This window comes from Canis aureus, chromosome 10 (assembly GCF_053574225.1).
Source record: "Canis aureus isolate CA01 chromosome 10, VMU_Caureus_v.1.0, whole genome shotgun sequence".
Lineage (NCBI taxonomy): Eukaryota > Metazoa > Chordata > Mammalia > Carnivora > Canidae > Canis > Canis aureus.
This window is the reverse complement of record NC_135620.1, coordinates 23,263,296-23,275,496: the sequence shown is the minus strand read 5'-3', so window position 1 is coordinate 23,275,496 and position 12,201 is coordinate 23,263,296. Positions and strand designations below refer to the sequence as shown.

Below are 12,201 nucleotides of genomic sequence, written 5' to 3'. Positions count from 1 at the left end.
AGACTCAGTAAAATGTGCATGGATTTCATTAATATGATTAACCTACCTTGGGCCAAAAGCCAACATTTTGTTTCCCTTAATAGGAAAACACTAAACACTAAAACACTAAAGGTTTTCTTCCTGAAGTCAAAAATAAGACCAGAATTCCCGTGGATGTGCCAAGTTTCCACAACACTTAATATTAGATTGAAGAATTAGCTAAAGCAATAAGACAAGAGAAAGACGAGAGACCTAAGAATTGAAAGAGAGAAAAATCATAGCTATTTAAAGATTACATAAATATATAAAAGGAAACCCCAGAGGACTCCATGGAATAACTATGACAAACAATAGGAAGTTTAGTCAAGTGGCTGGTTAAAAATCCATATATAAAAATCAATTGTAATCATACACACAAAAAGCAATTACAAGATAAAGTGAAAGAGAAATTCTATTTATGATAACAAAATATATACAAAACAAATATTCAGGAGACACACAGGAAAATTATAAAATACTCTTGAAAGAAATAGAAGTCTACTTGAGCAAATGATTAAAAATACCATGTTGTTAGATAAAAAGATACAACATTATGCAGATGTCAGCTTTCCCTGAATTTATGTTTTGTACAATTGCAATAAAACATCCGTAAAGTCTTCTTCTTGATATATACAAGTTGCTCATGAGTTTCCCCTCTTCTGAAAATACTTGTTATTTCCAGGGGTGTGGTGCTGGGCCCTGCACAGAGAGCTGAGGAGCAGTGTGGGAAGGGCTGGGTTAGCTTTTTGCATGATGTGCCTTACTCTTCTAACACCACTCTCCATGGTCCCTCTTCTGAACCCTGACCTAGTGAGTACCTCCTCAAGAACCATCATTATAGAAGCTAATTTGGTTAACTGTGCTGTGTTGTTGGGCCACTGGTTCCATTGGTTTCCACTTAGGCCTTTGACTCATTACAGAGATGGCAGTCATAGAATATAAGTTGTGGGGGTTTAGGGGGTGGGAGATAAATGTTCAAGTGCCTCCTCCGTTTCATCCCTCCTATTGCCTCTGCTTTTTGACCCCAAAGGATGCTAGACAAGAATGCTAAGGTGTGAAAGAAAATGCCATTTGCTAAAAAAAAAAAGTGCTGGTGCTAAATGGTCTTCTTGGTCATAATGGCAAGAAGTTGGCCCAAGTTAGATATTTTATTTTCTCTTCTTTGGTTACTAGCATGGATTTTCAACTTACTCTCAATATTAGACTTTTTACCCTAAACCAGTTATTTATGATGACTTGTAGGTACTTTTTATTCATTGTGAAACTACAGTATATGTTTCCAGGCTTTCCCCCGTATTACTTCTCACCGGACCTTTTCTGCTTCCTGAGCATACCCATTACCTTGCCTTTTCTTAAGCCTTTCTCTCTCTCTGCTGTACCCTCCCTCCCTTACCTCTGTCTGAAAGCCTGCCCATTCTGCAGTGCTATTTCAAAGGTTCTTTTAAAAAACCCTTTTCTTTATGTATCTGCCTGAACATGAATATACTGGTATTTTTCAAGGTAAAACCACCCCTTTACTTCTCAGTAATTTGTGTTTGTTCTGTAGCCTCCTGTTCAACTATGAATGTTTTTTCTCTCTCTCTCTCTCTTTTTTTTTCCAGCTATGAATGTTTTCAGTGCAGTAATTCTGTTTGGCTTATGTAACCTCCTCTCAAACACTTTGCTTACTGCTGTATGCATAGTGGGAAGATGAAATTGAATAAAAAAAAATACCCAAGGCATGGACTTAATTGAGTCCAGTGGCATGGACTGCCTGTCCAAATTGTCTGTAAGATTCAACCCTTTGGAGACTACTAAGTTGAGCACAGTCAACTAGATCATGCCACTGACCCACTCAGGAGCAATGATGGTATTCATTATGAAACCACAAATCACAGCCTACTTCAGATCAGATAATTCTAGCTTCTGTCTGCTTCTGTTTGCCCCAGGCCCTATAGAACCTACAGTCTAGTTGGAAGATGTAGTATCAGTCTGGGACAGGGTCTTCCTTGATGCTTGGTACCAGTCCAGATTCCACATAAGAAAGACCATGAGAGTTGTCTCTGTTCATTAAAAACTGAATGATTGGGGCACCTGGGTGTCTCATTTGGTTGAGCATCCAACTTGATTTCAGCTCAGGTCATGATCTCAGGCTTGTGAGATGGAATCCCAAGACTGGCTCCCCACTAGGCACGGACCTGCTGAAGATTCTCTTTCTCCCTCTCCCTCTAGCCCGCTCCCCTCCCTCTCTTAAAAAATAATTTGAATAATTAATATATTTTTTGATTAAGGCCCCAAAGCAACAAGTTGTTTCCTTTTACAAGTGTGTATGTTGAGAGTTTAGTAGACCCAATGTTGCTGAATGCCATGTTCTTATGAACTTGTTCTTCTTTTTGTGAATTAATGGCTAGCAGAGGTGAGATATTTGCAAGTATCTATACATATGAATTATTCTTCAAAAACATAAGTCTTTCTTTTCTTGCAGGAGTCCAGAAGCTTTGAAGTCACAAGAAGAGAAGGTAGGGAAAATTCATTCATACCCATTTCATTCTCAGTGTTGACATTTTGGAAGTAGTTTGTTGAAGCTAGGATGAACTTCATACTGTGGTCAGCCTGTTCTTTGAAATTTCATGTGGCCTTTTCTGGGTGCTGCCTGGCACTGGCCTCTAAGGACTGTAAGAACTGAAAGCCAGAATTTCTTGAGAGAACTATGTCTTCGACTTCTAAATATCAGAAGTGGGATCTGGGGAACTGTCTTATTCACAATCATGTTTGCAGTCTTGAGAGAAGCTTCATTTTTGAGTGGAGTTTGAAGTAATTATTTGGTTTCACCTGGCAAAAACAATATCAACAATAAAAAATGGTTTATGATTTGAAGTATTTCAGTAACTGGGAGAATATCCCACTGTGAAAAATATTTGTGATTAGATTTTTACAGCTTTAGTTAAGCTGAAAGAGAAGTAACCAATTAATTTCCCCTTTGAAACAATTCCATTATGTTCATTTTCCTCGCCAATTCTCCTGGCACATTTGTTTTCCAGTCTCTGAGGTAAGTATGTATGGGTGGTAATTTCTGAAATCTTTTAGTGAAAATTGAAGTTGCCCTTACTCACTTTCAGCAATACCTACTGTCTAATAAGATGTCTTTTCTACGGTTTGTGTAATCTTTGCCAGTCATCTCTTTATTGCAGGGATAGGAGGAGGAAGTCAGAAATCAAACTGAATTCTTGCTCTAGGGTCTGGCCTTTGGTTTTAGCCTTAACGACAAACTTCTCCATAGCACTGTCTCCAAAAGAGTGGCAATCTAAAAGGTGTGAGCAAATTGCATTCTGACTCCTAAATGTAATGTATCCTTGGCTGGCTCCTAATTAGTTCTTATTTTAAGCACCATAATGAAAGACCTAGAATGGCCATGTTATCAGTATGTTTCTAGAGCTTGGAGACCTAAACCTTCTATAATCTGTATTGGTAAACTAACCTAACTGGTTGTTTGCTGCTACCCATGGGGCTGGAACCCTGGATTCAAAGGATCTGGGTAATGTGGCTCTAGGATGAACTTTGTGGCTTCCATTCCCATTTGCCATTGGCTCTGGTTTTGGGCTCAGTGTCCTCTGAACTGCATCTGTAGGGTGGACTGCGTTGTTTCGGTATCAAAAACAAATGAAATTGCATGGACATGGGTGGATCCAAAAGGACATGTTTCTTATTGATGACCATGTAAATTTTGGAAAGAACTAGCCTTAAGCAGAGAAATCAGCATGAAACTTGGTTCTGAATGTTATTTAATTCATGTCAGTAGCCCAGAGTATGGATGTTAGGAATTAATTTGTGCTATAGAATCACACATAAACCTAACTGCTCTGGAATGTCACCTGCCTTGTGTTAAAAATGTCTCTAAATAGTAAGGCTAGGACATGAGAGAACCATGTATATTTTTGCTCAGAGGCATTGAAGGGCTTGATTGAACCCCAGGCTCCAAATCCACAGGAAGATTGACATTGTTGAAGGATGAGCAGAGGGGTGGTTGAGTTGTGCTCTCCTCATCCATAACCTCCTTCTCTTTGGCAGTAGCAGCTCTCACAACTGGCTGACTGGGAGCATATGGTTTGATTGTACTGACAAATTCGTCCTGACATCACATAAACTTTTTCCCCCCATTGTGAACTGATGTCTTTCTTGATTGTTTCTGTCAAAGTTGAGTGTTTGAGAGTTCCTGAAATAGCTTAGGCCTTGATGCCAATGCTTATAACCTGGTGGCGGCCGGGGCGCCCGGGGAGGGGGAGGGTTGTGGAAGGACCTTACAGGTTGTTTCCAAGTATTTTCAGGCATGAGAATTCACTTGCTTGAATGGTGGGATTGTTAGTCTTTTCCAGAAGAGTATAGAAGTAGAAAAATTATAGAAATGCTCTGAATATTTCAATAAATTATTATTCCTACAGACAAAAATAAGACATTATTGTCTCATAATAAACACTTAAGGTTGTTTCATAGTTGGAAATGAAAGAGGAGCAAGTAAGTGACACTGAATTGTTCTGCCCAATACAGCAAGCCAGGGGCATGTTGGAGAGGTCTGGGGAAGGTAGACTCTGGGTCACACGATCCAAGATGTCTTCCTATTTTTTTGTTTTAATCATACATCTGACTGAGGAGTTCCTTCTCCATCCCAGGTTCAGTGGTACAAGTGGGTGACCAACCTCAAGTCCATGCTACATGATCTTTGGAAACTGTTGACTAAGTCTGTGAAGTAAGAAGTGAGAGGGAAGAAGATGAGCAGTGTGAATGGAGTCGAGGATAAGTCCTGGGGGTGTTGAGGATCTTTAGTGAAACTTGAATGTACTCTGTGTCTTAGACCTTCTCCCTGCCTGATTTCCAGCCTTGTCATGATTCCTAGACTGTGGCCCATTCTCTGGCCTCTAGCTTTAATCATACTATATGTGCACCCCAAGTGCTCTTAGTCCCTCATCTTTGTTGAATGCCACCTCTCCCTCATACCTTCCAACTTTTTCTTAAATTGTTTAGCTTACCCTACCTTTTCTTGGAGTTAAGGGATCCTATCAGGTCATTTCCTAAGAACAGAGAGCCTCACCTTATTCATTCCAGATTCTTCATGGCCTTAGTCCAAGATTCTAGTTGCTCAACAATTGTTTTCTGAATTAAGTGCAAGCTACACACTGCTAAATTGTGTAGCTTGATCTTTTCACTCTGATTCTGTTCCAGTGATATACAAGTGAAACACTGAGTGCCTTGACTCTAGAAAGGCACTTTTTATGGAGTGTTCTGTGGATATCCATTGGATATTCCTAATTGATCAAAGTGCTCCATCTTCAGATAAGCTTCATGTGTCCCCCTCAAAAGATATGTTGACATCCTAACTCAGAACCTGTGGATGTGACCTTATTTGGAAATAGTGTCTTGGCAGATGTACAATCAAGTTAAGATGAGATTATCCAGGTTTTTAGGAGGGGACTTAATCCAATAAGTAATATCAGAAGAAGAAAACATGGGAGAGCACCATGTAATGATGGAGTAGAGATGGGAGTGATGAGTCTATGGACCAGGGAATGCCAGGATGCCTGGCAACCACCAGAAGCTAGAAAGAAGCAAGGAAGAATTCTCTAAGCCTTCAGAGGGAGCATGGCTCTGCCAACCCCTAGATTTCTGACCTCTGGCCTTAAGAACTATGAGAAAATAAATTTCTCTTGTTGTAAACCACCCAGTTTGTAGAACTTAGTTGTGGCAGCCCTAGGAAAATAATACTCTTGAGTGCTGGACTCAATATTGAGCTAGTTGTTGAGATTTTTTTTTCACTGCAGAACCTCTTAGACTTATAAGATGCTAAATATGACTCTCAAAAGGGAGCATTTCCCAAACTTAGTTTCCCATGGTGTCTTACTTTTGTTGTATTTGATCATCTCAGGGCTGGTGTTCCATGCAATGTCCTTTGCAAATCCTGCTCTAGAGAGTTCAGGCAGAGGGAAGGCTTCCTCAATGCCCAGGATGAGCCTAGGACTCGGCACCAGTAACTTCCAAGGGCTTTGCATGGACAGAATGGTGACCTAGTAATAATGATGATGACTCCTCAGTTCTCGAGTTTTCAGAGAGCATTTACATTCTTTCCCTCCTGTGACCCTCAGCAACCCATGATAGGAGGAGAGCAGAGAGGACCTCACACATGAGACTCCTTCCTTCCTTTCCATTCTAATTTGTGGGAACAAGGACTCCCCCTGAACCAGTGTTTCTTTCTTGTGCTGATCCTCTCTCCTGTACAGTTTTCTGTACATTCATGCCCACTGCCAAGGCCAGAGAGCTGAGAAGGACTCTTGGAAGAAAACTCTCCAGGGGTTCTTTGATTCCAAGTTAGATATGGGGCAGGGCTCTCAGGAGAACCTGGAGGGAAATATATAGTATCAGTAAGTGTGGCAGGACTGCGGGACTGGTAGGCTGTCTTCTGGGAAGGGCACATGCCTATCCCAGCTGACAAGGCAAGTCCTGTATTGACCTTGTGCCCTGGGACCCACCTTTGCTAGCTGCATAGGGAAGGAGAGGTGGCTGCATCTTCATCTGCTTCCCATTGCGTGTGTTTTTACACTTCCCTGTAGATACCTACAATTTAATTTCAACTTTTAAGGCTTCAGCCAAAGGGGCCAACCTCACCTCTCCAAGACACTCCCCTGTCCACTCCGAGGGCTGGTGCTGATTGTGACTGCCAGAACTCATCTGCTCAAACCAGTACTTTTCTCTAACTGAGTCCATCACATTGAATTACAGCCAGGAGAGGACACTTGAGTGAGCTGAGCAAGTGGCCGGGATAATTCAGCCCTTGTCAGCCATCTCTCAGGAACATGGGGTGAGCTAGAAACTATTCCAGATGTCTGCGATTGTGTTATGATTAGAGGCTGTGAGTTTTGGGGTGGGAACCAACGTCATATTGTATTATCCACCCTCCCAGGGATGGCTCACTCATACCTTCTAGTCTAGAGCAGCCTGGCCTGGCTTCTAGCAGGACTGTGAGGGAGACCTGAGAGCAGGGCTGCTGCTGTCTTCCCAGAAAAAGAGAGAGGGGAGGGATAGTCTCACAGCCTGGGTGGCTGTGACTCCTTAGCAATGGATATCTCCTAAATAAACATCACCTGCCAGTACCCACCGTGTGACTAGAGCCTCCCTTTCTGAAAACCCTTGGAATTAGTTCCTAATTGGAGCTGCCTCTAATAGCCCCTTTATAGTCCTCTGCATCTGGGTGAACTTCAGCTATCAAGAATTGCATTCTGTTTACCATTAATTCTGATTTTGTTTAGCAGATGTTTTCTGGATCTCTTAGTTGCCTCCATAATCTGTCTTGGTATAATGTAAACTGGCTGACTCTCTTCCATAAAACAGATTAATAAACTCCTAGCTTCTTTTGAGGTAACTTCTTTAATGGCTGCAGAGGCAGGGAGTTTAGAAGGGAGCCATCCAAATTTGACAGTGCCTGGAGTAGTAGGTCTTTTTTGAATCAAGGCTGCAATCTGGGGAAAGAGTTGCAGTTTCCTTCACCATTCTGCCCTCCGTCACATACGGTGGAGCTTGCTAGTTCTCTCTTACAGCCCCTGGGCCTCAAAAAAGGTAAGAGGGACATCTCTGTCTTTCTACTTCTGGCCCCACAGAAATGGACTCTTCTGGGTACTGCTGCCATTTTGCAGTCACTGGAAAACTATATTTTACCTACTTGCCCCGGCTTGAGTGGATGAGGAGTGGATGACATAGCTGGCTGGTGTGTTCTGGTTGAGTACAGTGATTTGATACCCAGTTTTGATCATGACCAATTGGCAGGCAGTAGAGTCCCACCTCTCTCCTTGCTCACTTTTGGGCTTTAGGTGTGTTACACAGTCTTATTGAAAACAAAGGCATTGTAATAGTCCAGACCATTAGTCCCAAGTCTGGATTACAGTCAGTGAGCCAGTTCGCCCCTGGCTAAAGCCTGAAAGTCTCATGAGACTTCAGAATCCAAAGGAGGACCTGGATAAAAGGTCAGCTAATAAAAGGCTTCTCCCTCTCTTTCCCACCCTTGGCTTGCTGGCCTCTTCCATGAAGCCTAGCAGGACCGCTACAAGCGTCCCAATTCAGTCCTGACTGCTCACCAACCCTGAGGTGCAACTGTTACCCTCAGAATGACACTGGAAAGCTCCCCTCAAGGATGCTGATTGGTCGGGCTTTGTGTCACGACTCAAGCCACAAACCAATCACCTGCGGCAGGGAGGGGTTGGGATACTGTGATTGGCCGGGTGACATTACATGGGCTCTCTTTGGCGTCTGTAAAATCACCTTTGCTCAAATGCCAGGGAATAGGTACATATTTGGGCCTCAGAGAAAGGATGCTGAGCAGCATGCAACCATTGTGCCTCATGGGCTCGTGGAGATGTCGTGGGGAGAGGTTGGGTGTGGAGAGCCCTTGGCACAGCGTGAGCAGTGGCATCAAGGCATGGTGAGGTTGGAGGTTGGTAATCTCTATGATGTCTCTTCCTATCTTGCATGTGTAGATCTGGCCTTAGACATAGAGTGAGGAATGTCTCAGGTCACCAAGTCCATCCCTCTGTTTCTAAGCTGACTGAGTGTTACTTTGCATCATGTGGCCTATTGACCATGAAGAATTATCTGGAAATTAGTCCATTTTCCATCCTTTCTTCTGTCAGAGTCTTGAACTTTTTGCTCAAATTCTTCGATTTCACAATCAAAAGAACCAAACAACTTTCTCTTGGTGATGTCTTTAAGAGCTTAAGGACAACACATGCAAAATTTCTCTTCCCAGATTCAAGTTTCCCTGGGCAGCGGGGTCAGAATTATACTTGAGCATGACAGTTACCCACCCTTCAATTACTGCACTGGAATAAACTGGAGGGAGTGAACACAAGGGCATTTGCCAGGGATCATGCCCAGCATTAGCCAGAGGAGTCTCAGGCTGTGGGTCTCCCCAGGCTTCTGTTCCCTGAGCTTACCTGAGGTCATTCTGAAAGCCTGGGCCTGGAAAGATTAGTAGTGGCTAAGACAGCCTGAATGAGCCTGAGTTCTCATTCTGGTCCCTGCACACGATCTGCCTTGATCAGATGTCTGCCAGGCTCTGGGTTAGCGGCTGTTCCCTCCTAGCCCCTGGGCCATTTCAGCCCTCCCCTGTGATTTGGAAGAAGCAGGACCTTGCTGGCTATGGCTCTGGGCTGATGATGGCAGCTGCTCATGCTGCTGTTAGAACTGCACGTGGGTGACTCTTTGCCCAGGGCCTCAGCACTGCAGGACCCATTGTGGGCATTTATGGCCTGTGCTCTAGGGGAAGCTCTCATGGTGCCGTGTAGGGTGAGCCCTGGGAGAGCAGGGAACAAGGCTCTTTGTGGCCTCTCCTCCCCTTACACACAGCAAGCACTGAAGCCTTAGTTGCCTGGTACATCCCAGGGCCAACCTTCCTTGATTTCATATCTCCACTTGTCATAAGGCAAAATCACAGCTAAAGGAGCTGCTGGGTTATTTGGCCTAGGTCCCGTGGCTCCGGGACTGCCCCTACCCCATCCATCCGACCTGTTGCACTTATTCTCCCTGGAGCCCTAGGAAGGCTTGCGTTCCTCACAAGCATGGTCAGAGAGCTGCTATGCTCTTTCTGAGGACTTGGGGGGCCCTCAGCTAATGGGTACTGACAAGCTGCTGGTGCAGGTGAGCTAGGCTCTGTGGTACTGGTGGCGAACCATAGGGCCTTGGGAGGTCTGGGCAGGGTGGCTGACGCCTGTGCAGGGAGCTGTGCCTGTCACGAAGTCTCTTTGGGGCTGTCACCACACACTGTGCATGGGTCCCTATCTGGAACTTGTAGGGGAAGAGCTCTGTTGTCTAAGGAGTCCTAACACCTGAATAGATGGCCACCATATAGGGACAGTGAGGTGAACCCTTCATGAGACAGCCGTGCCCTGCGGTGCCTTGAGCCTGCCCGCTGTGGCCCAGAGATGGGGAGACCGCACTCCCTGTAGACTTACCATGGCCTGTCTCTGCCCTGCAGGCCTGCCCCTTTCTCTGAGAGCCCATGGTGAGGGTCGACATTTGCCATCTTCACCTGGTGCCTGGCCATCAGCCAGAAGGAATGGCCCTGCTTTTCAGGAAACCTTGAAGTTGTCTTCTCTGTATAAACATGGAAGCTCTTTTCTGGACTTGCTGAGCCATTTGCCCTAGCAATATTCTTGTGCCATCGGCAAGCCTCTGGGGTTAATTATCTGTGACTTGAAAGGCATTTGTTTCTGCCTCTTTTGTCTCATTGCGGTTCAGCTGTCTTTCTTTATTAGAAAATGAGGTACAGAGTCCAACTGGCCATTATGTTCTAATTCTCTTCTTGTCGTGAGAATTAATTCATCTTTTTAAAACCCTCTTCCAAAAAAAACAAAACAAAACAAAACAAAACAAACCTGCCTTCCTATTTTCAGATTGTGTTGTCTCTTAACAAATGTCTAATCTCTCCACTTCAGTGGGAACAGAGCCAAAGCTAGAAATAATCTGCAAGGTGAGACATCCCATCAAAATGAATGAGGCCTACCAGGGCTCTCTTTTCTGGTCCCACTCACTTCTGGGGGCTCTGTGCTGCCCCGCCATCGGCCTGGTGGCCTCCTGTGGCTATGCTGAGGGCTGCATGCTGTGCCCTCTGGTGCTTGTGCTGGGTCAGTGAGCCACAGTGTTCAGAGAGGGCACTTGCTCATCAGGCAGGCAGGGTCAGGAGGTCCCATGGGTCTCTACACACTCTTTCACTCACATTTCTTCTTGGCCAGGGCTGCCGCTAGAATCCAAGAAATGCTTCGGGGTTTGCATTTTGCAAAATGTTGACTGTTGCAGGAGGGAAGTTTATGAGCTTGCATTGTGCTCTCCAAGAAGTCAGAGAACATGTGCCCCCAAAACGAGCAGATTCTGATGGGCCTCTGGCTCCATGGGATGTTGACAGTAACCTGCAGCCATGGAGACCCAGGTACAGTCACCATGGTCAGATGGCCTCTGGTGCTCTTCCCCTGGGCATGTAGGCAGGCCATCACCCACGTGTCTTGTTCTCTGGAGGCCAGTGGGGAGTTCTCAGCCTCTCAGCTACCCTGTCATCCCTGCAGTGCTTCTGAAGCAACATCTGGGAAACTCATTTGATGATTATTACTTCTTAAGGAGAAATAACTTCCTGTGGAAAGTAATTCCATTCTTAGGGTTTCTTTAAGGTTCATTGGGTGCTAATGGAAGTTTCCTTGGGTGGATTGGAGTTTACTTGGTGTGCAGTGATGACAGGGTGTGGTTCTTGCCTTACATAGCATGTGCATCAGTGAATGTGTCAGTTGAGGAGATATACAAGAGTCCTTTTGACAGAAAGGCCACCTGGGTGTGCCTGCCCCTGGCCAGGCATCTCACAGATGGGCCAACGACCATGTATGAAAGTATTTGCTTGGTGTAGACCAATATGGGGGCCCCAGAGAACAACTCACTGAATGTTTTGGATGAGGTGAAGTCTCAGGGTCTTTTCTCCAGAGGATGGTTATATTGACAAAGGGTTTCCTTTTGGTTCTTAATGGCATACCCTACCAAAGGGGACATGTTGTTTCAAATAGCAAAACTCAACCCAACAAGCTCAAACAAATAGAGGACCTTATTGGCTTATGCAACTGGACAGTTGGGAATAGGGTAGAGGGGTGAGGGTGCTAGCTTCAGGCATCCTTGGTATAGGGCACAAGAACCTGGTTTCTCAATTCACCCCCTTATGGTTGACTCCTCTACATGGTAAGTGCCAGCCTCCCCATTTAGGACTCCATATCCTGTGGAAGAAAGAGAGCTTCTGATCTGGTGTTTCCTGCAGAAGAGCTAAGATCATGTGCCCGATCCTGAATCCGTGATGATCCTGGTGGGCTGCTGCATGTTTCTGGGTTCTGCACAGGTCACAGGCCAAGCCCCTGCAGTCAAGATGGCATGAGAGAGTGAGAGGTAGGTGGAGGCCCAAAGGACAACTGGGGCTCTGCCCAGTTAAGGTACCTGGATACGGGAAGGTAAAAAAAAAAAAGTCCACTCTGCATATTAGCGTTTACTCAGTTATTCCACATCTGATCGTCTAGTCTGTTATCTACTCCCAAGGGATTTGGAGTGTCTCACAGTTAAGATGAGCTTAGTCAGCATTCCCCCAGCATTTCTGGGGAAGGCTTCCCTCTTAACTTGTGGAGAAGGAAACCAGGGTCCTCC

The 12,201-nt window shown here is 44.9% G+C and overlaps 1 protein-coding gene across 5 annotated transcripts in view; it reads left to right on the top strand.

Moving 5' to 3' along the window:
- Nucleotides 1-12,201, top strand: part of FSTL4 (follistatin like 4) — a 398,609-nt gene that overhangs the window by 38,184 nt on the left and 348,224 nt on the right. For all 5 annotated transcript variants that reach the window (XM_077911667.1, XM_077911666.1, XM_077911664.1 and 2 more), the window contains one exon: nt 2,483-2,516. In XM_077911667.1, coding sequence (XP_077767793.1) covers nt 2,483-2,516 — 34 coding nt within the window. The remainder of the gene's footprint in view (nt 1-2,482; nt 2,517-12,201) is intronic.